Source organism: Oikopleura dioica, chromosome 1 (assembly GCF_907165135.1).
Source record: "Oikopleura dioica chromosome 1, OKI2018_I68_1.0, whole genome shotgun sequence".
Classification (NCBI taxonomy): Eukaryota; Metazoa; Chordata; class Appendicularia; order Copelata; family Oikopleuridae; genus Oikopleura; species Oikopleura dioica.
In genome coordinates, this window is record NC_137291.1 from 473,082 (window position 1) to 499,302 (window position 26,221).

The window sequence follows — 26,221 nt, forward strand, 5'->3', positions numbered from 1 at the left end:
ACGCGGTTATATAGTTTCGCTGTGACTAAATTCCTGGAATTTCAGCGTTCGAGAGAGAATAACACCGGTTAAAAATGCTCTTTTGAAGAAAACAAGATTGTTCTAGAATCGAACCAATAAAACAAAATTAATCAAAACGAAAGTCAAAATTTCGAATGAAGCCGCAAGACCATAGTTAAAATTTTAACCTTTTTATCTTTGAAATACGCCCGAAAACCGCCTGCGCCGGCGCAAGTAAAATTACACTTTAACTATTCCGAGTCGGAATTTCCGACTGTAACTTGCTAGTTGTATAGTAATCACGCATAACAGCTATGGTAAGAGGAATATTCCCGAGCACGCGCGATAACTATACTATGGATAACTCTTAGCGGCCTTAGAGTCAAGGTTACCGTTTGGGTAGTATGTAAGCAAGTGCTCATTACCTACACACTACCTAGGGGAAATATAAATGAGCTTATTCTAGGGATGGAGGGTGGGTGAGAGTTTTGAGAGTTGCATAATTCTCGGCTTCGCGAGTTTGGATACTCTCAAAATTCTCTTAACTTTTCCCCTAAGAATATTATAGCCCTTGGCTATAATTTTCGGAACTGGTTTGCGTGAGTACCGGACAGCCGCTTAAATGACTCGCTCTCTTACGCCCGTATCACCTCCCACTTCTTTTCTGGGTCATGGCGCTGTCGTTCCCCTGGTTGCTTATCCGAGTCTACTGGCGCTTGAACTGATAATCCGAATACTATATTCGAAAAAGTTTCTAGAACAAAGACTCACTCCCGTGGCTGGAGTCCCGCCGTTAACGCGCCTCACTTGGATCCTTGGGCCTCACCCTAATAACAGACTCTCAGCAAAATTCTTAACTCTAGCCTGGTCTCAGAAGTATGTAGCAATGAAGTATTACTTCATTACTACATGCAGTTCTAGAGATAAATTTATTTTGGAAAATTAGCCATTTTTTGCTTTATTTTTTCAAAAGAGACGTCTCAATTTTTTCTCGAGTTATCTATGTCTCTTTTCTTATTTTGTTGGCAGTGGATGGTAGCAAAGTCGTTACTACATACTACTTACTACAATTTTCTGAGTAATGGTAGTATGTAGTAGCCGTTTTTGGAAACCGAGGTAATAATGTAGTTATGAAGTAGAGGTATTACAGGCACCACCAAAAATTCTGTACACCCAAAATTCTGTACATTTTGGGGAAAATTGAAAACAAATTATTTTTCAAAAGATTTTATATTTTCAGGGTGATATAACTTCTTTAAAAAAAATGAAGTAATTTTTGGAAAAATATGTCCAACAATTTTATCAAAAATGTCAAAAAAATTTGATATATGCTTATAAAAATGTTCCATCCAAATCGTTGAAAATTTTTTTTTCTTCGAGGAGAAATCTGATCGACCTTAAATGAAAAAAAAAAATTCCTAGGGCACGGGATCAACCTTAACTTAAATTTTTTAAGAAAAAAAATATTTTTGACAAGAAAACATAAGAACTGACAAAAAGCTAAGATATACAGTTTCGCGAAGAAAATGTCGAAAAAGTCCATTAAAAACTGTTCCCTTAGGTTTTGAAAAATATTTTTTGTTTGTTATTTTAAAGCTTTACCCCCATCGGCCAAAATGACTAGAATGGACGTCTTGGATTTTTATATTTCTCGATTGCCCCAAGAAGGGATGATATTTTTCGTTGTTTTAGACCTCTATCGTTGAAAAATTCGTATGCTTGAATGTTACCAAAAAGATATGGCCAAATAAAAATTGTTCAAAATGGACGCTGGGGGTTAAGACACTTATAATCTTGAGACAATTGACTTGACTTTATCTTATAATAAAAATTGCTCTTAAAGACATAATTATTTTTAGATATTGATTATCGTAGAAATTTATTGGCAAGCTTTCGAGTTAACGCCATCATCAGCAGGGTTGGCCAAAAAAAAAGAGATGGTCCTTCCGTTTCCTTTAAACTTTCCTAGGTTTGTTTATTTTGGTACATTTAAAAAATATTTTCAAAAATAATAATAAATAATAATAAATTATTTTATAAATAATATAATAAATTTTTAAATATGCTGTACTGCGAATGGCAACTTAAAAGTTAAAAGGCCATTATTGTTCAAGATAATTCGAAATAGACAAATTTATTCTTGAAGCAACTCAGTATCAAAAAGATAAAACTGATACAGAAACTTAAAGCCACTTGGAATCAAAATCAATTAAAAGCAGTTATAACTTCTTTGCCAGTAGCTCGGACGAGGACTGCTCGACAAATGTTTTTAGTCAAAGAGTCAAGAAATCGCATAAAGTGACGTTCAGTTTCTTCGTCGTGATCAATTGGGAAGGGTGGCATGTTGATGAAGACAAGATCCGAAGAAGCGGAATGCTTTTGAATAAGTCGATTTAGACCAGATGCCTCATGAATTTTCTTAAAAATAATCTTTTATCAAAGCATTTTCATAAAGCCTTAACTCTCATGACGGTAGCTCTCGGTTTAAGTTTTTTAAAACTTGAGATAGCACTGTTCATAATACTTGTTCTTGCGACATTCATCACATGATCAATGTCTCTTGCAACCGTCTTTCGCGAGGGGCTTTCCGATGTTGCATAAGCATCTGTGTCCTCATCACTGATTTCAACGATGTTCACTGAATATTTTATGTTAATTAACTTCGGCAATAATGCATATAATGAGTTGAGTTTCCATCATTTTATTGGGGAGTCACTTAATAGCGCCGCCTTGCGCCGCCCAGTCCTGCTTCAAATTTTTCTTATCGAAGATTTTCGGCGTTTCAATGATGATTTTTTTCTGTTTTCTTATCAAAACGTTTATTCTCGTATATTTGAATAATCTGACCACCAGAAAAAAGAATACTTATAATTTAGGGTGTAATTATTGGGAGTCTAAATTATCTCCAGATTTCGCATAAAATCATCAATTTATTAAGCAAGCGACGGGCCAAAGGCCCTTACGCGCGCATTTTCTGGTAAAGAACTCATTGGGTTGGCGGGGCCCAACTTTCGCTCTTGTTCTGATCATTTAGTTTGGTCAGGATTTGGTCAAGGCGGCGCAAGGCGGCGCTATTCAGTACCCCCCTTTTATTGTGTTGAACGTTTTCGAGCAAAGCTCTTCATCAGAACACTAGGAGAAGGTAGAAACATAAGGAACAGAAAGGAAGAGTTAACCTGTAAAATTGTGCGGATGGGACTGACTCAAATTTTCTAGGTGCCAAAGACTTGGACAAAAAAACAGAACGTCTAGAGAATTTTTACGTGCGCCGCAGGGGCAAAAATGACAGGGGCACCGGAGTGCGCACGTAAAAGCCCCATGTGACATGGGCCATGTCAGTTTTACACAAAGAGAACGGCCTTATGAGCGACTTGTTTATTCAAAATTGGAGATTGTAGCTTAATTTCAAGTGCTTCTGTTTGTTTTCTTTCTGTGAAAGGTAAATTTCGATGAAGTACCGAAAATCTCGATCGGAGGAACTGAGCTTTAATTGAAGGTTTGGTAGCACCCGGTAGCGCATTTAGACCGGTCTCATATTGGTCACATTCATTGATATGCGGGTAAATGGCGGTATTTCCACTCGATTGCCCATGTTGCTCGATTCGGGCTTGGAGATTTTCACTTTCGCCGATGTAACTATTATGGCAAAGGCATTGAAATTTATACACGCAATTAACTGCTTTCAAGGGATCTGTTTTCGAATACAGATTATTTAAAATCGTGTTTCGGATTGTAATCGTCTTGGAAGCGACAAGAACATTGTATTTCGGAGCGATTTCATGAAAAATATTTTTGATATTTTTAATAACCCGGCGCACTTTAAAATCCGTGAATGGGACTAAAAGGGAAAAATTTCTATCGGGTCGTTCTTGCTTTTCAAGTGCCCAGTCTATCATCTTTGGTCTAGGATTTTCTGCCTGATCTCGAGCCGAATTGATTGCTGACATAGTGAAGCCGGAATCAAGGTTCTTTTTTATGATGATTTTGTGATCTTTACGCTTTTCAGCCTCGGTTGAATTTTTCATATTTGATCTCTGAAAATCCCCAATTATTAACTCATTTTTAAAGTTTTTCAGGGCAACGCCCGTGTTACAGTGCATTGTTTTCCCGAGCTTTTGATTTCAAAAAAATTACTCCCTTCCGGGCAATGAAGTTTAAAATCCAAAAATTTGAGTTCTCCGTCGACTGGTAGGTCTGTCGTAAATTTCAAATTTGAATGGGCTTGTTGGAAGGCCTTGGTAACTTCTGCCCTGTTTCCGATGGGTGTGATATGGAGGAGATCATCCATAAATCTTTTGTAGGCAATAATTTTGCCCTGTTTTTGAAATTTTTCAACAATCGGTTTCTCGATCTTTGAAAGGAAAAAATTTGCTAGGATCGTAGAAAAGGATGCACCCATACTGAGGCCCTTTTACGTGCGCGCTCCGGTGCCCCTGTCATTTTCGCGGCGCACGTACAAATTCTTTAGACGTTCTGTTTTTTTGTCCAAGTCTTTGGCACCTAGAAAATTTGAGTCAGTCCAATCCGCACAATTTTACAGGTTAACTCTTCCTTTCTGTTTCTTATGTTTCTACCTTCTCCTAGCGTTCTGATGAAGAGCTTTGCTCGAAAACGTTCAACACAATAAAATGATGGAAACTCAATTATAAAACGTCAACTTCAATATAATAATGAGTTGATACTTCTTACTCAAGAAATTAACTTAAAGACGACCACCCTCATCGGATTTTTCTTTCAATAACTGGAAATTTTTATAGACACCATGTTTTTGATTCTAAAGAATATAGCTTGTTTAATTCAACTTTCGTAGCGACTAAACGCGAGGTCGAATCTTTTTTATTTCCAGAGCAAGCCTACTTAATAATGCACGAAAAACTCAATTCTGGTATTTTTCTTTAATTTTCACCTAAATTTTTCAAGAGTCTAGAGCGACTTGAAATCTTACGGTCGCGATTTCTAAAAATTTTTCCACTTATCCGCTAAAACTAAACCGTGTTCTCTGTTGTTATGGTGCTAAGCTAGAAAATTGAAAGAATAAAATTCTCAAACTCGGTCATATTTTCATTCTAGTATTCTTCTCTTTCTTGCTCTTGCTTTTCTTCCCTGCACGCTTTATCGCGTGCAGCCAATCAAAGCGCTCGCAAAAACACGCACTCTCTCCCGGAAAAGAGGAGGCGAGAGAGCGAGCAGCGAGCGCAGCGCTTTTCATAGCTTCCGCGCGCTGAGGTAGCCTTATGAAAATGGCTGTAAAATCGGTTTCTTTCGGATAAAGAGAAAACTCTACCGTCAATTTTGTAGATAAAGGTCTTGAAAACTTATTTATCGAAAAAACTCGACCGATTAAGTGAAAATTTTTCGATGAATCGCGATCGTAAGATTTTAAATCGCTCTAGAGTAGGGTCGGCCCTTTTCTAGTGATGACCGCGGACGACTCTGATATTTTGTGGATATGATGGAGAGTATTAACCTGGCAAAATTTGAGCCGCGTCCGCCAAGATCAACAATGGTACGCCAGAGGGTTAAAAATCAAAAAAATTTTTTTTTTCAATAAATCGGATTTTCCTTCAACAAGAAACCAAAAAAAATGCACAGACATAATTTTTCGAGGCAAAAAAAAGGAATGATTATAATTTTAAAATTTTGATTTTCGTAATTTGAAATTTAAAAGTAAATTAATAGATAAAAACCATAATAAATCGAAAAATAGGAATAAGTTTAATTTTTATGAAAACGGGTGTGGGTGGGGTTGGGGACAAAACTGAGATTGATCACCTTAGAGTTTAAATCCTCTCTCAAGCCCCTTTCGAAGGGCCGTCAAGCCCCTTAAAATTAAAAATCAAGGAAGGGGGCTGAGACGGCCCGAAGGGCCGTCAAGCCCCTTGAAATTAAAAATCAAGGAAGGGGGCTGAGACGGCCCGAAGGGCCGTCAAGCCCCTTAAAATTAAAAATCAAGGAACGGGGCTGAGACGGCCCGAAGGGCCGTCAAGCCCCTTAAAATTAAAAATCAAGGAACGGGGCTGAGACGGCCCTTTCCATTTGAAAAATCTTGTTTGAAAAAGCAGTCTTTTATATTTTTCTTATTATTTTTGACTCAAAAAACGTATTTTTCATCCACCTGTTCGTGGAAAATTGAAAAAATTTTTGATTTTAACCCCCTGGGGTACCATTGTTGATCTTGGCGGACGCGGCCCAAATTTTGCCAGGTTAACACTCTCCCCTAGGCATCATATCCACAAAAAATGAGAGTCGTCCGCGGTCATCACGTGAAAAGGGCCGACCCTACTCTAGAGAGAAAAATTCGAGAGAAAATTCGAGAGAAAAATTTTTAAAAAAATACAGAAATCGAATTCTCCGTCCATTTTTAGGTAGGATTGTACGTGAAATGAAAAAGATCCGACCTCGCCTTTAGCCGCTACGAAAGTTGAATTTTACAGGATATATCCTATAATCTTAGTCGTCCCAATCTACATATATTTTGGAATTGTCATTAGGGAATAGACAAATCCCATGCTTTTTTGCAAATCTATCTCATTAAAAAATTGGCCTGAGTTTGTTTATCGCGTTCCACCTTATTTTCGTTATATTTTTACCGTCTGCGAAGATTCTCATTTCAGAGAGATATTCAACAAGTGCATTACGCATAGCTTCGACATTGTCGGAAGAATCAGCTGTAATGAAAACGCGAAGCTTGGCTTTCTTTCTTTTTCCAATCAAGGACGCAAGAAGAATACTGATTCCTCCATCTTGTCGGATCCACCAGACATCGATATTTCTTTGCGAACCGTTTTTCTGTTCTTCAGTGTTCTTGGAGACAATCAAGGCGCAATCTCTCTCGGCAGCATGACGAGCAGTATTGAAGAATAATGAGTATTTTTTTCTGTTAGGGCGTTTATTTTTATATAACATTCAATTTTAAAAAATTATGAGTCATATTATCAATAATAATTTGATTTACAAGACTTGGTAAAAATTTATATTTTAAAAACATAAATTTTGCAAGAATGAAAGATGAAACGCTTTTCTATTAGTTACAACTGTAGGGAAATTCAGAACAATACAGTTTGGCTTAAGACCACTGATTCCTATGCATTGACAGATGAGTGGAATGTTTTCGGCGAGTTTTGGCGAAACCTTAGAATAGTTAAAAGAATCTAGTCGAGGTGGTTGAAGGTCCCTAAATAGAGGACGCTCTTATATCCGAGCATAACCAGATAACCAAATAGATACAAGATAATAAAAAAGAGCCAATTTACGATTTTGCGGAGAAGAATCACGATAAATGGTGTTGTTAAAATTTGAAATCGTACGAGGATGGCAAAACTGTGGTAACGGGCTTTGAAATTGACAATTTTGAAATTAACGCCGGAGCGCATATCGACACAATTTTCGGTAACGCGACTTTAAGATCCTCGTAATTCAACATTTACTTTGCACGAAAAAATAATGAACCATTTTGAAATATTTTAGCATTTGAACGAAATTTGCTAGTCGCATAGATTTATTCTATTTTAGCGTTTAACTGTTTCAGCGTTTCAGTAATTCAGTTAACCATCAACATTATTGGCAGTCGAAAAGGGGCATATTTTTCAAACTTTAAATTTCAATTTACGACAAAATTTATTTATATAGTTAATTTTTATTTTTCGCTTTTCATAAGTGCTGCGTAGCCGCATCCCTTGCCCGCAATTTTTCTATTTTTTTCTTTTTAGAAGAAGCAAAATTTAGTGCACCCTTTATCCGCGCTTTATGAATAGGGAAACTCCTCCCATAACTGTACCAGAATTTATCGCTTCCCATTTCTTATTCATAGACTTTTTTTACTTACTGCAATAGAACACTCGACTGGAACGATGTTCATCTTTTTAAATTTTTCTCGTAGGTCCATTTCAATATCGTCTTTATCCTCCGAGTAATCCTTATATTTTCCAGGAATTAGTGTTTTGATAATCGTGAGACCTCTCCCCTCCTTCAATTGAGCCACGAATTCTAAATTTTTTTCCATTAGCACCCAAAGTCGATTTAACCAAAATTAGATGCATTGTTGCGAAAATTCCATACATAAATTTATCAGGAAAATCTAAATTTATCCTATTCCAAATATGGTAGAAAATTCGTGCTCCCGCTCCCTCCCTGCTCCCTCACCCAGAACAAAGGGAGCTTTCTCGCAAAAAATCCGTGTTCATGCTCCCTCCCTGCTCCCAAAAAGGGGAGCTCCAAATTTTGCTCACTTCTTTAAGTTTATCATTTTATAAAGTAAACTTTAAGTGACAACATCATCGTTGTTAAGTTATCATATAGCGATGATAAAAAACGTATAAATAGGCAGTACTTTCAATGATAGAGGTTGACTTCAATGTTTTACTATTTGCGAATCTTCAGAATCAAAGATAAATTCATTCTATGGAATTTAAAAAACCAAATCAATGTTAAATTTTGACAACTTATTTATATTTAATTTCTGAAGAAACATTTGAAAATCAAACAAATCAAATAACGTCTCTTCTAATTTAAATCTGCGCAAACGCTGTATCTTTATTTATAATTATGCTAATAATCTGAGAAAAATACATTATTCTGAAATTTTTAAAATCAAACTAGATGTATTTTTGATTATTTATTTATATAAAACTTTAAACGTTTTTGAAAATGTCGTATCAATAAAACGTCTTTTTTTTTTAAATGCTATAAAGTAAGCGTGTCCCATTTTTGGTGCGCATATAAGATTCTAGACTAAAAATTGTTGATTTTTAAAATTTTTTTTAATGAGAAACTTGTGCCCCTGCTCACTCCGTGCTATCAAAAAAGGGAGCTTCCAGTGGGAGCTCCCAATTTTGCTCCCAAAAATTTCGAACTCTGCCTGAAATATCTCTTTTTTACCTTTAAAAACTTTTAAAAATCGAGAATAGAGTCTATTCAATAGACATGCTCAAATCTATGATCAAAATGAGGTAAAATGATCAGAATCTAATGCAGCTTGAGTACAGTTGAGCACAGGTACATTTTCGAAGATATCAGCTTCAAAAATATGTACCGAATTTTGGGTGTTCGCATTAGTTATATTTTTAAAAAACTTTACAGAAGAGCTTTTAAGCAACCATTTTGTTGCATCTTATTGCCTGTTTGAAAATATTAATTTTCTGCGCACCGAAAAATAGGAAACGCTTACTTTATAGTATTTTTCTGAGAAGAGACGTTTTTTTGACTAGATATATTAATTAACGTCTCTTTTAATATTTCATATAAATATATAGCCAAAATAACATCTAGTTTGATTTTAATAGTTTCAACAAAATTTATTTTTCTCAGATAATGAGCATAATTATTAATTGAGATACCCTTTTTTGGGAGCAGGGAGGGAGCAGGAGCACGGATTTTTTTACGAGGGAGCTCCCTTCTTTTCAGGGTGAGGGAGCAGGGATTTTCTACCAGATTTCGAACTCTGTTTCGACCACTGTTTCTACGCTTTTTCCGGCTAAAAGCAAAAAAACTACCAAATAGCTCTGGATGTTTGATGGTTGAGGCAAGATCATCATCATCCAACTCATTGAAGACGAGCACTTGTGGTCGCCAGGATTTCGTGTGGCTTGACAGATGCTCGTTTAGTTGACACATTGCGCTAATAGCTTATCAATGGTTGAAAATTTTACATAATGAAAATAACAAACTGTTTTAAAAAGCCCGAAAGATTGATGATGATTCTATTCTATCGACCATTGTCCTACGGTTGTGTACATTCCAGTGATTGAATCTCCCCACTCTTTTTTGCCACCAAAAACATTGACGCAAATGAAAATCGCACATGCAAGAAGCAAAATTATGAATGCGGCAGCCACATTCGTTATAAACATCAGAATCAAACAGCAAATACAGCCGACCAGAGAAATTGTCCAATGATAAAACTGAATAACAAGGTGAATAAGGCTCTCGAAAAAAGGTTTCCCTAAGGGTGACATGGCTTTTTAAAGTGGGGTTAGGAGGTTTCAAAAATTCAAGATGCTTTATGTTTATCAAGACCAATTTTTTTATGGTAAAATATTATTTGTTTTTGTAATAAGCAATTAAATTGGTACAAAAATACAAAAATTCTTAATAACAATGTATTTTCTGCGGATATCTATTCTGGAGAGACGTTTTTGCATCTCAAAAATAATCGTATGTTTCCTTTCAATATTTTTTGTTTAATGTGATAAGTCTTAACCTTTTTTGACCTTTATTGTTATGGTCCATAAGTTATGGACCATAACTTATGATAACAACAACGAGAGTCGAGTCTCGAGCCAAGCTCGCAGAATCCGAAGCTGAGAGGCGAGCGCGAGCACCAACTGCGAAGCGCGAGCTCATCAGTCAACTCGGAACTACAGCTCAGAATCAAAGTCGTGCTCGAAGTGAGACTTGCGAGCGAGTGCCCCTATAAAAGTACCTGACCATGCCCATTTTCGCTCACTCTGGCCTTGCCCCAGAATCACAAATAAACACTCTTTTACGTCAAATTTAAAAGTAGTATGCTCACTTAGCAGGAACTTAGCATATTACAACATTATAACAATGAAAAAAATGGAATTAGTGGAGCTAGCTCACATTCAGTTGAATCCGTCATTTTCAGGAGGAGTGGGAGTTGAATGAGAGGGGTTAACCGAGGCTTTATCTGAATCAACGCCGAAACGCACAGCGACCAATTAATTTGTACAACGCTCTTCAATACCATTTCAATACATTTGGAAGTTTGCAAATTTACTCATATTAATGTTTTGATATCGGTATAATATAGGAATGAAATTGAAGCTTAGCGTCTGAGAATTATTCGTGCAAATCATTTATACAGTGAGCTAATCAGTTTCATTGTTTAAAAGGGGTAAAAGGGGCATACCAATTAATTGGGATGATCTGCGTTCGACGTTGAAAATTTTTTATGCGTACCGGTGGTTTTAAAGCACCTCGATTTAATTTAAGGTGAGATGGGTTGGTTTAAAATCACCTCGAGATTTATCGAAGTCTGGTTAGGTGGGGTGCTTTTAGAAGAAATATTGAAAGAGCAAGATTGTGCAAAGGTGAGGTGATTGAGGTGGGGTTTTGTAAAATCTGGTCTGAAATTTTTCATTTTTGGTTATCGAGACTACCACTAATACCCTTTCACCTCTTACCTTAAATGTTGGTCGCCACATTGGTAATTTCATCAAACTATTTATCGTTGTTGATAAATTCACAAAGAGGTAGCACATAAGGTAGAAAATTGAGATGATCGGATTTATGGCTTCAATTTCACCGATCCATATGCAAGCCAAACATATGAGAACTAAATATTGAATAAATTGAATTTATACTGTAAAAGTCTTTTATTAATAGGCTATCAATGAAAACCTATCATTATAAAAATAACATACATGTTGGAATTATGGCAATAGTTGGCTCGTTTAGTACGCCACGTCCCCTCGCAAAAATATTGAATTTAGGAATAACATCGTCCTTAGCAATTGCCTGTAAAAGGCGAGGAGCACCAGTAAGCGATTGAAGCCCAGAACCAATTGAAGCAAATAATGAACCAATAAGAATTATCCATGGGTGCGGCCAAGCAACAGAAGCATTCATAAGTATCTTTAATTTTAACCAAAAAGTATATTGAAATTTGTCATACTTGATTTCCGTTTCCGTTGTAAAGTGCGCTTCCAAATTTATCTCGCATTAAAGCTCCATCAGAAATAAGACCAATAAAAAGTGTGCTTGCTAGGTAAGCGATACCGGTGCTCAAAATAGCTGCAATCGTGCCACGTGGTATAGATTTTGATCCGTTCGCAAGGTCACCTGATCTATTAGATCCTGCCATGATTCCTGTGACAGATGGAAAGAAAACTCCAATAAGCACCATGATGTTCGTAAATTCATTTCCAGAAGAAAGAGTTGATGTCACGTATGGAAAAGAAGTTTCTGTGTTGTTGATATCGATTTCTTCGCATGCATCTTTGTTCTCAAAAATATCTAATAAGAGGTTCATCGTGATTTTATCAGAATCAACAATATAGAAAACCAAGATTTAAGTATCTTACAATAAAAAGAGGTAAAACTTTGTTTAAGTTTAAGCTCCCTCATTTCTTTACAAAAGCTCAAGACCTTTTTCAGCAATCGAGAAATTGCTCCCCTGTTTTTTTATTATTGTTTTACCTCAGAAGAAACATGTTTATTGAGGATGACGTTTATCTTATCAGTTTAACTTCAGGGGGTAGAAACAGCTTTCTCGATTTTGGACCGTAGCTACATAAAAGATAATATCAGATTTATTTATGTTTACAGAATTTCCTCATAAATGCTCCTTAAAAAGGGGTTCAGCTTCACAAAATGTGAATGAAATTTGTTTCCCTGTTACGTGACTCGAGATATTCGAGCTTGAAAATGTGCAAAAATCGAGAATTTCGGAGAGATTAGTTGCTTCTGAGCCTAATTACTCAAAAATTTGATGATAAACCAAATTTCGAGGGAGATGTTCCTAGATGTTAAATGTTTCTGTCTAAATATGAAAAGAAAAATTGAAAATCAAAGATTTTCTTGTCTGTAGCGCCGGTCAAAAATAACCTATTTTCGAAAAAAGCTGTTTCTACCCCCATAAAGAAAAAATTATTTATCTGTTGATGAGAAATTTTGTCGCGGAGCCATCGTCCAAAAAGTTCAAGATAGAAAAAAATTCAACTTACTACATAATTTATCTACAAGAATTTGTCGCCTTACCCAGATTCTCCCGTAGATATTTATGCAAATAAGTAGTAGCAATCTCAGAATTCTGTAGCAATGAAAAATTTGTATATCTTTTTTTGAAAGAGACGCTACATTTTTCGACAGAATAAACGTCTTTTTTCCGGTTTATTCAATGGTCGTTGTGATTTTAAGATCTCCAATTATTAATAAATAACCGCGTTAAACGCTTGAGCGGAGCGAGCAATTGAGCGAATAGTCCAAAAAGAGCCGTGAGCTTATCAAGCGGAATTTGAGCGAGCGGACTCTAAGCAGTTTCTCTCAAAAAACATTTTTTCAAATTTTTTGTAAAGTTTCGACTAGCGTCGGAGATAAATTTCCCAAATGCAGTTGAAAAAATCGAAAGATTAGATAGAAAAGTGTTTTTTACCAATTGTTTCGCTCGGTCGCCGCTTTCTCACGCTCAAGTACCGCTCACCGGTCAATAAAAATTTGAGCCCTGAGAATATGATAGAGAACCTTTCCTTGTATTATTTCATTGCGACGAAGGTGAGCAACCCAAGCATCATCTTTGCAAATCCACTGATGCTGATGATCATCTTTATGACGATCAGGGAACTCAATAAATTCGAATTTATCACATTGAATCACATTTTCAGTTTCATTTCTTCGATCTTGAAAATATAATATTAGCTTAATTTAGCTTCTGATTTACCTGTAAGAAGCTCTGGAATATTAATACGCCCATTGTGTATTCTGTAATGCTTAGGTTGCCAATTCCAGTTTTCTTCGGAATAAACATCAGCAGATATTTTTCGAGAGAGACCAGGAACTCCATGTCTATTCCAAACAGGTGCAGCAAGAAGGGATTCGTATCGACAACCAGCATAAGGGGCTAAGAAAAGAGTTCCTAAATGTCATAAGCTATTCAAAAATAATAGCAGAATAAGAAAGAAACGATCGATCACAAATAAGGCTGATTATGCGAAGCAAAATACAATGAATTTTACTAACGTTTAACGAACTCTCCTTCGGGATCAAAATTAACCAAATTGTGAACATCATTATCGGCTTGACAGAAATTCTTAAAAATTTCAGTAGGAGTCTTGCATTTCCACTGATTTTGGTCATAGACGCATTTTGCCTGATAGAAATGAGTATCATTGCGGCCATTGACTGTTGTTCTTGGTAAGCAAAAATCGTTGGTATCAACATCGGCGCAGTCATTTTCTTTATTATAAAAGTCAGTTTCCACAAATTTAGGCATTTCTTCAAGAAATTTGAAGCACAAACCATCACGAGGTCTCTGAAAATCTTTGAATAGAAAAATCAATGCAGAAAGATTTTTAATCTGACCTTTGCAACAGTATCTCCAATCATACACATTATGGTATTCATATTTGGGCCAGATGCGGATGAGAAAAATCCAATAAATAGGGCAAGAGTTGACACAATAACGCAGATCAAAACTGGAAATGCTAGCTTGTTGATATATTTCATCCCTGCAAGCACCACAAGAGCCATGCAAATAAGAAGGATCGTTCCCAAAACTCGGAAATTATCGTACATGCCAGAAATACCAAAGGAGGATCCAAGGAAGGACTCACCGTCGATGTCAAATATTCGAAGGACGCCCATGTAGAGTGTCACAATTTCGATGGAACCTGAATTTGCAGGATGAATGAAATAGTTTTCTTAGGAGTTTTCAGCGCCACACCAAAGTACGCCAATGTCGCGGTGCAGGGCCTCTTTGCCCTTGATTGTTTTCAATTTTTCACGGACAAAAATATAAAAAGTGAATCAAAATAGACGAAATTCGGATACTGCTGAGATCCAGGAGGATCAAATAGTACGATTAAGCCCTTCCAATAAATGAATAGTTGCACTGTAACAGGGTGTCGGGCGGCGACGGTACAAATATGACTGGTATAGCAGTTAGCGGGACGGAACTGGGCACCGATACTTCTTGCCCTGTTTCGCACCCCGGGTATAGCTGAGGTGGAGCTCTATCCAAAAGTGAATTTTATAATGGGTAAAAATTGTTTATCAAAAAGATTATGATTTTTTACCGGCAGGACGAAAAATTTGTACCCGCGGTATAAATTCTACTTTTGCACCGCGGCCGCCCGCCTCTCTGTAGCACGATTCTCGGAGATTGCGGGCGACTACGTTTGTAATCGGTTCTAAGAACCGGATAAGTATATAAAATAATAATGAGCTCTATTTAATAAAAAGCTTTAAAACGGGTGTAGAGCGGCTACGTAACAAATACCAGTAGTAGTTAAAATTGTTACGGCGTTACTAAAACTCAAAATAAAAATCATTCAACGAGTGTGCGTTTCGCGCTTGAATTGAAGAAAACTAGTTTTGGTTTACCTTATTGCGTATTCTGTCAAAAATAATAAAGATTACGAAATTGAAAATAATTTTTATTGCGAAAAAAATCTAAATTTTTGTAACGGCGTTAAAAAATTGTAAAGGCGTTACAAATTTGTAACGTAGCCGGCCGTCCCCCTGAAAACTCATACAGTTAAACTAAAAAACTTCTTAGCAGATAAGAACTATTATTAATAGTCTATTTACTTTCATAAGAGACGCTGTAAGAGGCTGATAAATCGTCTCTTCCGACAGATACATAAGACAGAATAAAAGGCGCATTCCAGCCCCGTTCCTTGATTTTTAATTTTAAGGGGCTTGACAGAGGCCTGGAACTCTAAATTGATCAATCTCAGTTACGTCCCCAACCCCGCCCACACCCGTTGATATTAAAATTTGAATTATCCTTGTTTTGTTCTTAATTATGGTTTTTATAAGACGTCGTTAAATATCTTTAACAACTTGTTTCTCTTGAGTAAAAACAGTTGTAAAAGAGTTTTTACAGTGAAATTAACGATTTTTAGTTTTTCATTTTTTCCCTCTGATGGATGAGGATGGATCCGGATGAGGTTTTTACGACGATAAAAATGATTAGTGATCACCAAGGATCAATTTTGTGCATAAAATCCCTAATCTAAATCGGCTTTGAGAAAAATCGCATTTTGACCTCAGGTGACCTCAGGTGACCTTTGATGACCCCAAGTCACATGTTAAAACGATCAGTGGAACTTAGGCTTTCCATCGATGTATCATTCATCATTATAAGAGCATGATATAAAAATCGATTTTCCCACTGTGCACCCCCTACGCATTACCCAAAAACGGGTCGATATGTTCTTTGACTTACCAATTATCATTCCAGCAGCAGCGATTGTGATTCCACAGTAGAACATAAGTCCAACGGCGGCACCCCAGCCGGGACCGAGTGATCTCGAAATCATGTAGTAGCTTCCACCTGCTGGGACTTTTCCGTTTGTAGCAATAGCGCTCATTGAAATCGATGTGAGCATTGTCGTCAAGCAAAAAAAAGAAATCATCCCAAAGCATTCCCAAATACCAGCAAGGCCAACCATCCAGGGCAGACGAATGAACAGAAGAACACCAAAAATATTTTGAACACAAGGCAGATACACTCCCATCATCGTACCGAGCTTAGACGATTTTTCATCTTTTTCATTTTTCTCGATTTCGCCGAGACTTGGCGTGAAGCTGGTATAACTTCCAACTTGCTGAGAAAATTTTAGTTTTTTGTCTCCTCCAAAAAGTGTTTTTTCTTTTTTGGGATATATAATCCTGATAAGTAAAAATAATGTTTGACATTGTCAACATCTCCGAGAATAACGGGGGTACTGAAGTGTGCCGCCCTGCGCCACCCAGCGTCGCCCGGTCCGAAACCATCGTGCTCAACAGATTTATAACAGATTTTATGCCAAAATCTGAGTTTGGTTGAGAATTACTGGCACCCTAAATTATGCGTTCCAACACCCCTAGCCCGCACTTTTTTAATTTTTTCTTCTCGAAGTAGCAAAAGTGAGTGCTGCGTTTCCGCACCCTTAACCCGCTCTTTGGGGTGCAGAAACTCCTCACACAACTGTCATATAATTAATAACTAGTATTTAAGGGACGCCGCCGACCGAGCCCCGCGCGCGCTTCTCGCTCTTTTCACTCTCACTCTTCAGCTGGTTTAATTCTTTCGATTATCGTGATTTTTCGTACACGAAAATCATATTTTTATGCTCTTTCATCTCCATTTCTTAAAATTTTCATAGCTTATTGCAACGCCGAGTTAGGGCGAAAACATTGGCGCTCGTTTTCAAGTGTACATAAGTACTCGAATTATTCGGATTGGCACTTCGAGACTGCCCTCATTGAAAAGCCCGTGCGTTCTTGCATAAGGCCTACTTATTGAGATTTCCCGGAATAGTTTACTTATCCGATTATCGTGGGATAAATGCGGGTTACCTGGAGCGCTCGGCGTGAAACACGGGCATTTTACACTGTTGGCGCGGGATTCCGCTGCGCTGGTCAGAACAACCTTTAATTACCGCCTGATTACGAGAGCTGCATTAATTATAATCAAATCTCAATAAGTAGGCCTTATGCAAGAAGGCACGGGCTTTTCAATGAAAGCAGTTTCGAAGTGTCAATCCAAATAATTCGAGTACTTATGTACACTTGAAAACGAGCGCCAATGTTTTCGCCCTAACTCGGCGTTGCAATAAGCTATGAAAATTTTAACAAATAGAGATGAAAGAGCATAAAAATATTAGTTCGTGTACAAAAAATCACGATTATCGAAAAATTAAACGAGCTGAAGAGTGAGAGTGAAAAAGAGCGAGTAGCGCGCGCGGAGCTCGGTCGGCGGGGTCCCTTAAACGAAAACCCGACAATTTTGAAAATAAGGAATCATCGTCCGAAAGTATATTTTTTGGAAAAAAAATTGAGAATGCTTGATTGGAATATTTTAATCTTTGGCTATGGAGTCTCTTGTTGCTCAAAAGGATTTGATCAGCTTTAAATTGAAAATTTACATTTTTTTTACTGAAAGTCTCTGAATATTCTTTTAATGATTATTCGAAAATCCCAACGAAAAAGATTAAATAGGGCCACAGTCTACTCAATGTAAAATACACAACAAAAATTGTCGCTTAACCAAGTCCGCCCGTTTTGTGAGCGCAAAAATCGTTATTTGTAATCAAACTCAATTCAAATTGTTTTAATAACGTTCAAAAGAAAAATATTTTGAAATAAAACTGTCTGTTTCACAGATAATATTTAAGAATTATCATTTATTTTAAAATTTTCGAGAGGTGGCTGCACGAGTCAGCGAAAAGCCTGATTCGCGAATTTTGTTTTTTTCAACAATCAGAATCGACAGGGGCAACCGGGAGAATAATTCTGTGCACTGAACTATTCTGTGAAAAACAGAATTATTCTCACGATAACACCCCCCTTTCCGGGAGAATAATTCTGTGAAAAAAAAAGAATAGTTCTGTCCACAGAATTATTCTCCCGCCCAGCCAATCGACAGTTCGCCGAAAAAAAATGGAACAATTTTCCAATCAGACTCTGATTAAGCAAAATTATTGGCAAAATTTTGTTCTAAAGCATTTTTTCTTCCCTTCCTGGTTCTACGCGAGCCATTTGGAGAAAATTCCAAAACTAAAATAGTATTAAAGTATTAATGAATATTTGTATTTCAGGAAAACAGGTTCTAGAGATCATTCCCAGAGATATGAGAGACGCTCTGATTAAATCTTCAATGATTTTAATAAGAGGAATTTTTCCTCATGAAACCCCGAAGACGAATTATAGCCGAACAATTCAAATTGGAAGCTCATTTTGGATTTTCCAATCAAAATTTTCTTTTAATTTTAATTTTTCATTCTGTGGTTAGGGTTTGTTGCATAGTTGGAAAAAGCACGTGCGCGTGCGTGCGTGTTTTGCGCACGAGACCGCATTCGCACGCGAGTTTTTCGAACACTCGCGCAATTAGAAAAAAAAGGGTTTTTAATTCGAAACTTTGAGTTTTTGGCCTTCCTCAAAGGATCTCAACAGAGAAAAATAATTTTTTGTTGTTTTCAAAGCCTTGACTTGTTATTATGGAAACAAAGTCAAAATAAATAAGTGCTCATACGAAAAAATACAGTGAAACCTAAGTTAAGGCCACTTTTTGGATGACAGCTAATTCGAAAAGAGGCTATATTGGGTGACTCTCCAACTTAGTTGGATGACGCTTAAATTTTTCTATTTCTGGAGCAAGTGACCGAATCATGGACCATGATTCATGGAAATCAAAAATGAAAGGCGGAGATAATTTTTCGCACGAACCAAGTATGAATTCTTAAAACTCAATGCGCCATTTGAATGAAACCTTCGGTTATTTTTTCATTCTCTTAAAAATGGATTTGCTAAAATAATGTCGCAAGAAGAAAAGAGAATCCACATGACATTGACCGAGAAAAAAAAAGATATTCAGTGAAAACCCATTTTTAGACGACAGCGAATTTCAAAAGTTGCCTTAAAATTGATATTTTTTGCCTTTTGTCGGATGACAACAAATTTTCCCATATTTTTGGTACAAAAATGAATCATATGGGTTTATAGGGAAAGGCCCGAGTCTACCGCATGTTTTTGTCGCCCGAACCAAGTGGGATTCCAAATGTGTTCTTTAAATTGGACTCTTGGTGATTCTTTCTTTTATTCTTTCAAAAATATTTTTCTGCCAAAATATCAGAGAAACGGATCGAAAATCTCCATCGAAATCTTCATGCACTTGAACCCAGCAATCTTCAAGCGATCATGGATCAACACTGGACTACTTCAAGAGGATTATTTTCGAGAAGAGATCGAGCAGTTTGAAGATCTCGATGTTGCAGAAAATGTTCTGGACAAACAAGAAGAAGAATTGGTCGAGCATTTTCTGGCGCTTTAAATTGATGAAACACGTCCTGAGACTCCGATGGAGATTGAAGAAGTGCCTCAAGTTCAAGTGACAGACAATGCCAACACTAAACAGCCATCGACTTTCGGATTTTGAATAAAAAATAAAAAAAGTGGCCTTAAAGTGGATTTTTTTAGGATGACAGATTTTGGAGACTTTCCGAAAAAGTGGCCTTTAAAGGGTGGGCCTTAAAATGGGTTTTCACTGTAGAGCGATTCTAGTGAAGACGCCGAAGAAGAGTGATGCAATGAAGATTATCAACGGGTGTTTTGAAAGAAACATGATGGAAAAGACATTCCGACGCGGACATTTTATGCTCAGCGGTTCAAAATCAAGGTTTCAAATGTCTCAAAAATCGACGATTTCATCAATTGAGCATTATGAAAAGAAGATCAAGAAAGAATATGAAAAAATCAAAATACGTGGACTTGCTACAAACGAAAAATAAGGAGCGAATATTTAAAAAAATTGAAAAAAATGGCCTTTAGTTGGATTTTTTTCGGATGACAGATTTCGGAGATTTTTCAAAAAAAGTAGCCTTAATTTGCTTGGCCTTAAGTTAGGCTTTTACTGTATATTTATATAATTTTTCTTAAATAGAGGTTAAATTGATTCTAAATGATTCAACTCTCAAACTCATCACTACGAGCTTGAAATGCTGCTTCGATGATAGTATTTTGGGCCTTCAACGACCAACTCTCATTGGCGAACTCAATAAACTTCGTTTCTCATGGAACAGTGCGTCTGGCACTGTATTATCAACAGAGTTCGAAATCTTGGGGAGCAAAATTGGGAGCTCCTAAATAAGAAAATAGGAGAGCAAGGAGGTGATGAAAAGCTATTGAGCCTTATTTAGTCTCAAAAGAGACGTTTTGGGTGGTAAGACGATAAAAATCGTCTCTTCCGATAGTTCTTAGAATACATGTATTCTCGTTATATTTTTTTTTTCTAGGAAAATTCTAGGACAAAGTTGTTGCTTTTTTACAACAATTTTCTGCTAGAAAAAAAAACTGCACAAAACCTGCTCTGCTCTGCACTGCTCTGCATAACATATTTCACCTAATACACCAAATTTTCACAAAATTCACATAATCCTTGCCATGAGACACCTAAGCTCAGATACAAGTAAGATAAGCGAATAAAAATATTTTATTGACAGAAGATTTCACTTTCTGTACATTTTAAAGTAAGTGATTTTCTCCAAGGTCTCAAAAATCACCAGCAACAACAGTAAGATTAAATCCCGCCTTTCCAAGAATATATTCACTTGGATAGTAAGTCTCACTATCACTGTTCCATAGAAGCTGCAATTCGTTCAATCCTGTTTGGACACTCGGCAAATTGTTATGAGCCTGATATCAAATTAATAAAATATAAATTCTGAAAGAACTTACGCCAGTCATGCATTTCACAGAATCTCCAATTTGAAGATAATCTCCGCAGTCAGGATCGACGTCGAAATACAGTTATTTATGGAATTTGTGGACATTTTTTGTCCCCTAGTTTTCTGAAAAATGTCCACAAATTTGATAAAGAGCCTCGAAAAAAATGTCCCAACGAACTTGTTTAAATTTTTTCCTAGAAAGAAAATTTGATGATTTTTCTCAAAAAATAATGAGAAAAAGAATACAAGATTGAATCTAAAGACGTAAATCTGAACAAAAATTAAGATTTTTGACGAAAAACAGTTCTTTGCAGGTAAAATTGGCTTCAATTACGAAAGTAAGACCATAAATTTAGAAGTAAAAGATATCAATTGAGAAAAAATGTCCATAAAGTTGATACCCTCTTTTTTTGAATATGTCCCAAGAAAACCCCTTATAATCTGAAAAATGTCCACAAATTTGATGTCCACAAATTCCATAAAAAACTGTAGTTGATTTTGTAGCTGATTGGCTTTACATTTGATTTAATCGTCACTAAAAATATTTCAAGAATGACAGAATTTTGAGAAAATTTACAGTCACAGTTTTTATTTGGTTGATAGGAATCTCGTTTATCGCAATCGTCGGGGCAATGCCACCCACTAGTACTACGGGTCCCTGTTTGTCGAACCAGAATATCTTCCAAGTTTTTTTGACCGATATTTAGACCCCTGCAGAAACAGCCCTTTTGGCCTTTTGGAGGAACTAAATCTCTTGTCTCTCCATTTTCAAGAATAAGTGGATTTTCAACATTGCAAATATTAGTCGAAGGATTGGAGGCGATCGTCATCACAATTGAAACGTACAAGGTGACCATTATTGCAAAAACGCACAACTTTCGACATACGTCATTTTTGCTCGTCTAGAAAATATTTCATATTTTGCGTCTTGTTTAAATATATTGTTATGAAATAAGGGTCCGATAGCAATTTTTTTTTCTATTTATGTATGTTCCGGAGATGGATATCAAAACTTGACTTAGAAGTTATATCAAAAAACATTAAAATATAACATAATTATGATGATTTCGAAAATAAATTAAGAATAGCCGATTTTGTCCGATTTTGACTCAAATGAGTTCAAGCCATTACACAGGGCTGGCAAATTACTGTAGGGTCCTTACAGCCGTACTACCGAAAAATTGTTAGGGTTCTTACTTAAAATTAGTTTGAATTAGAACGGCATCCCCGTCCTACCCGTCCTAAAATGAGAAAAACGAATGACCCGCCATGATTGGGGGACCAATAAGCGCGCGCAGAGTTCGAAATCTTCTTCACGCGCTGAAGTATACTTCAGCTATCGGTTCTTATCGAACACTTTACCTGCCACTTCATCTGCCACAATCAGCGTGATTTAAATCATGGCGCCTTAGAGCCAATAAGCGCAAAATCTGAAAAAATTCTGGCGGACGGATTCTGATGGCCGACAGAACCAAGTTGAAGGGCGGAAGGGCGGTTGAAGTAGAGGGAAGGGCGGAAGTACACTTCACGCCCTTCAACGCCCTGCAACGCCCTGAAGTATACTTCATGAAGTATACTTCATTCTGAAGGGCGAGTGAAGTATACTTTTTTACCAACTCTGGTTCTAACTCAAATAAGTACGGCTGGAGGGACGCTAATTTGCCAGCCCTGCCATTACATATAAATTATAAGTTATAAAACTGGACTGACGATACAATTTGAAAAAAAAATAGCTTATTGCCAATAAGTTATTAGTTTGCTACCTCTGACATCTTTTATAAACTGACTGTTTATTGTTTTTTCATGAAAAAAATATCCAGATTCTAGAGAATTACAAATCTTGTTCTTACCAAGAGGTTAGATTTTCCGTAAATTAGATTTTCCGTAGATTCGATTATCCGTCAAGGACTTAAAATTCCTGAATGTTCTTTCGAAAATAGCAATTTCCTTAATTCTCAATCTCAAAAAGACAGATGCCTGGGGTTGCGCTGGTGGGATTTTGGCCGAAAATGGTCTGTTTTCAAAAAATGCTGAGACCACGTGACCATATGTAAAAATTGACGAAGATTTCATAAAAAATAGTAAAAACTTAAAATTTTTGATTTTTGGACGGTAAATCGGCATTTTTTTCAGAAAAAACCGGGTTTTTCGCACGTTTTGCCGATTTTCTCACGTGGCCAAACTGACACCACCACAAGAAAGCTCAGACGATGCTCTCAATAGATCCATTCTAATCTCGTCCGGCAACGCCCGGCAACGAAAATGCGGCCGATTTGAAAATTAACGTTTTGGCCGAAAATGGCCTTTCTTTGGAAAAATATAATAAATAATGCTGAAAAATGAATAGAAGGGGCCGTCTCAGCCCCGTTCCTTGATTTTTAAATTTAAGGGGCTTGAGATCGGCGTTGGACTCTGAGGTGATCAATCTCAGTTATGTCCCCAACCCCACCCACACCCATTCGAGGTGGAAATACAAATTATTCAAGTTTTACCTTTAATTATGGTTTTTATTTAATTTTTTAGAAATTTTAATTTCTTTATTTGCGGATTTTTTATCACGCTTCGACTTCTTTCGACTCGAAAAAATCATTTCTGAGCTTTCAAAATGATAGTTTAGGTTTTCTTAGGCTTAATTTTGCAAAAATAAAAAATTCGATTTTTCGACACCTATACCCTAATTTTTCGAAATTTTTTTTTGATTTTTTTCTTGATTAGGACCTCAGAAATATGTCCACGAAATTTCATCCCTCCATGTCAAGTGCAAAAAAAGTCCATTTTCCCACTGGCGCAACCCCACAGATGCCGCCAGTCTAGGGTTAGTTTGGGTAACCGCAGCCTATCTCCCTCGGGTAAGTTTATTCTGTCATTTTGGGTAACCGGTGAAAATAATTGAAAATAACATCCCATGACACCCAAGAACTCAAAATTTGGTCGACTCTTAAAAAAGCTCTTAGAATCAAACGGCAAAAAGCGCTTCTTATGGACCCCCTAATCAAGGATTGTGAATACCGACATTCGACCAACGATTTTGTTTTACAGTAGTTGTAACGGCTTTTCAAATTCGTAGCGTAGCCTTTTGACACCTAGATTCTCGATTCGAATTGGCAACACCAGAGAAAATGAAAAAATTGTTTCCCAAAGACAATCAGCCCTTCTAATCGAATAAAATAAAGATGAGCAATTGGTTTATAATCATGCAATGAATTATTAAGATTTCTTTAAGGGAAAGTGTCAAACTGCAATTCTTCGTTCGCGACAAATTTTTCTCAAAAAAATACTGGCCACTAATTGGGCGGTAGACCTTATACAGGCGTCTGATTGGCTAAATTTTCTCATGGATTTTCCAGGAAAGTTTGTCGCAAACGAGGAATCGTAGTTCGACATTAGGCCATCTTTGAAGCCGAAGATATTGTTTTATGGGTATAGTTTTATTATGAAGATGAAATTAATTTTCCAAGAGTTTTTCTCAGTCTTTTTTCGATGTTATAATACCAAGTTCAGCAAGGGTGATGAGTGTCCCGAAAAGAAAGAATACGGCGACGAAAAATATTCTGATAACCCTGGCGATCGTGTAGTATCTTGACACTAGAGCATAGGTTTTCACCAATTTTTATTTCTTATATACTTACATTCTTCAGAATATTTCTTCAGTCCATTGAAAAGCTGTTCTTTTGTCCAGCCAGTCTTAATTCAAAAATGAGTTTTTGTTTAATTTTTCTTGAAGGCTCTATTGTAATACAATAATTGTATTTAATTTGGTTCTTTTATGGATTTTGAGGAGCTCTTTAAAAATGAACTTTTAAAATAAATTTTGGCCCCGGTTTCTGATCTTATCTTGGGTTCCAGGTAATAGACTTTGAAACCGGGTAGCAATATTGGATTGTTACCGGCACAGTCGACCCTAAGCATATTTGTTTATATAAGAACTTACTACTTCCATAAGCATCCTTTCTTCGTCGGAAAAAGCCATTGCTTCGTTCCAAGCAGGCCTGATTCCAAAAAAGGTTGCTTCGACAGGATATTGATATAGACGATCGTCGTAAGAATTCCAACAAGCGATAAAAATGCAGATAAAACAACCTCTGCAAAGGAAATAATTTGTCGAACCATCGCCACGAAAGACACAAGGTTTTTCTGTTTTCAGCCTGGCCTATTTTTCATGAATCGATTTTTATTTCGAGAAATAACTTACCAGGCAAAATTTCCATCAACAAATAACTGATGAATTCGGGTGGAGCAATTGCAAAATTTTCAGGCGTGAGCGCAAAATCGGGATTTTTGTAAGGAGACTTTTATGTGTTCAAAATCAATTCAGAATTTTCTTACTTTCTACTGACTTTGATACCGGATGGTACCCCCTAACGATCCGCAATTTAAAATAAACTTATCGCAATTCTTCAAAATAAGTCTATCTTTTAAAGTTTGTTTGTAGCTGCAAGTTAGAACAAGTCCTTGTTAAATTGAAATGCCACTACCAACTGACTTCCAAAATCAGCAGCTATCAGTGGCTTCCGAATTCTGGCTGCAATTTTTAATAGCATTTGAAGCAAAATCTTAAGGGCCCCTATTCCCAAAAATAATCATTCTTGCTCTCCGAAATAGAAAGCTTATTTGGAAGAGGGCGCGAAATTGGCTGTTAACCCCACGAGTCTAAGTCGACATTTTTTGTCGAAATCCGGTTTAAAAAAGCTGCCCTAATTAGCGAAATCACCAGAACAAGCCAAAAATTGTAATGAGTATTCGCACACGCCTTAGGCACCATATGACCAAAATAGAGGTGATAAGTTCTCAGCCTGGTGCTCTGTACCCGTTTATTTCCGCTCAGCTCGAGCAAAATCAGAACGTGATCACTGCAAAAAAGGTGAAATTCCAATTTTATGAGGATTTTTACGGGGAAAAAACGAAATATAGGTTTTCGAATATGAAGAATTCAAAAATGATGCTCTCAGAGGGCAAAACAGGATGTTTAAACCGATCATGAGTGGACTTTACTTTGAAATAGAATGAACTATTGATATGCAAGAGAAAACAATTAATACCATTGAAAAGAGCATATTTTAATTAGTGCAAGTACAAAGTTTCAGAAGAGTATCTTTATGAGAAGAGCATTTGGACAAAAAATGTCGAATAAGACTCGTGGGGTTACGCCCTCCAATTTGACACGTGTGGTTAAGGTTAAAAATTTCAAAACGGCCAACTTCCGCAAAAATTAATCTTAATTAAATTTTTTAGCAAACAATGTTTTTAAACGATTTCTTAGGCATAATGAAGTAAAAATTCCGAATCAATGAGACTTTGGACGAAAAATTGGTCAAAAGCGTGAAAAAAATGGATTT

The 26,221-nt window shown here is 36.6% G+C and overlaps 3 protein-coding genes and 1 long non-coding RNA gene across 4 annotated transcripts; all 4 read right to left on the reverse strand.

Moving 5' to 3' along the window:
- Positions 1 to 2,175: 2,175 nt before the first annotated feature.
- LOC145702911 (solute carrier family 12 member 7-like) lies at positions 2,176 to 9,617 on the reverse strand. The gene is made up of 6 exons (XM_081780210.1): positions 9,492 to 9,617; positions 7,826 to 7,986; positions 7,016 to 7,131; positions 6,591 to 6,877; positions 2,463 to 2,638; positions 2,176 to 2,418 (listed from the first exon to the last, which is right to left on the reverse strand). The coding sequence occupies exons 1-6, from the start codon at positions 9,610 to 9,612 to the stop codon at positions 2,206 to 2,208; spliced, it is 1,074 nt and encodes a 357-aa protein (XP_081636336.1). The 5' UTR covers positions 9,613 to 9,617; the 3' UTR covers positions 2,176 to 2,205.
- Positions 9,618 to 13,690: 4,073 nt separating this feature from the next.
- On the reverse strand, positions 13,691 to 16,326 carry LOC145702950 (solute carrier family 12 member 5-like). Its single transcript, XM_081780253.1, has 3 exons — positions 15,905 to 16,326; positions 14,038 to 14,345; positions 13,691 to 13,987 (listed from the first exon to the last, which is right to left on the reverse strand). The coding sequence occupies exons 1-3, from the start codon at positions 16,197 to 16,199 to the stop codon at positions 13,691 to 13,693; spliced, it is 900 nt and encodes a 299-aa protein (XP_081636379.1). The 5' UTR covers positions 16,200 to 16,326.
- A 4,306-nt stretch (positions 16,327 to 20,632) lies between these two features.
- On the reverse strand, positions 20,633 to 22,345 carry LOC145709596 (uncharacterized). The gene is made up of 4 exons (XM_081787284.1): positions 21,463 to 22,345; positions 21,362 to 21,420; positions 20,896 to 20,967; positions 20,633 to 20,853 (listed from the first exon to the last, which is right to left on the reverse strand). Exons 1-4 carry the CDS (start codon positions 21,740 to 21,742, stop codon positions 20,710 to 20,712), a joined length of 555 nt encoding a protein of 184 aa, XP_081643410.1. The 5' UTR covers positions 21,743 to 22,345; the 3' UTR covers positions 20,633 to 20,709.
- Positions 22,346 to 24,316: 1,971 nt separating this feature from the next.
- On the reverse strand, positions 24,317 to 25,176 carry LOC145695257 (uncharacterized). The gene is made up of 4 exons (XR_014133676.1): positions 25,078 to 25,176; positions 24,817 to 25,035; positions 24,515 to 24,569; positions 24,317 to 24,470 (listed from the first exon to the last, which is right to left on the reverse strand). It is a non-coding gene; the product is annotated as an uncharacterized LOC145695257 (long non-coding RNA).
- Between the last annotated feature and the right edge of the window lie 1,045 nt (positions 25,177 to 26,221).

What these genes read in the sequence shown, in the direction of transcription:
- LOC145702950 (XM_081780253.1), bottom strand. Translation starts at nt 16,199, where the DNA reads ATGATGGGAGTGTATCTGCCTTGTGTTCAAAATATTTTTGGTGTTCTT. An exon ending in TGCTGCTGGAATGATAATTG is followed by an intron (nt 14,346 to 15,904) that starts GTAAGTCAAAGA and finishes CTGCAAATTCAG; the next exon opens with GTTCCATCGAAATTGTGACA. An exon ending in TTGGAGATACTGTTGCAAAG is followed by an intron (nt 13,988 to 14,037) that starts GTCAGATTAAAA and finishes AAAGATTTTCAG; the next exon opens with AGACCTCGTGATGGTTTGTG.
- LOC145702911 (XM_081780210.1), bottom strand. Translation starts at nt 9,612, where the DNA reads ATGTGTCAACTAAACGAGCATCTGTCAAGCCACACGAAATCCTGGCGA. An exon ending in GTTGTAACTAATAGAAAAGC is followed by an intron (nt 6,878 to 7,015) that starts GTTTCATCTTTC and finishes ACGCCCTAACAG; the next exon opens with AAAAAAATACTCATTATTCT. An exon ending in CGAGAGCTACCGTCATGAGA is followed by an intron (nt 2,419 to 2,462) that starts GTTAAGGCTTTA and finishes ATTATTTTTAAG; the next exon opens with AAAATTCATGAGGCATCTGG.
- LOC145709596 (XM_081787284.1), bottom strand. Translation starts at nt 21,742, where the DNA reads ATGGTCACCTTGTACGTTTCAATTGTGATGACGATCGCCTCCAATCCT. An exon ending in ACCAAATAAAAACTGTGACT is followed by an intron (nt 21,421 to 21,462) that starts GTAAATTTTCTC and finishes AAATATTTTTAG; the next exon opens with TGACGATTAAATCAAATGTA. An exon ending in CTGTGAAATGCATGACTGGC is followed by an intron (nt 20,854 to 20,895) that starts GTAAGTTCTTTC and finishes ATTTGATATCAG; the next exon opens with GCTCATAACAATTTGCCGAG.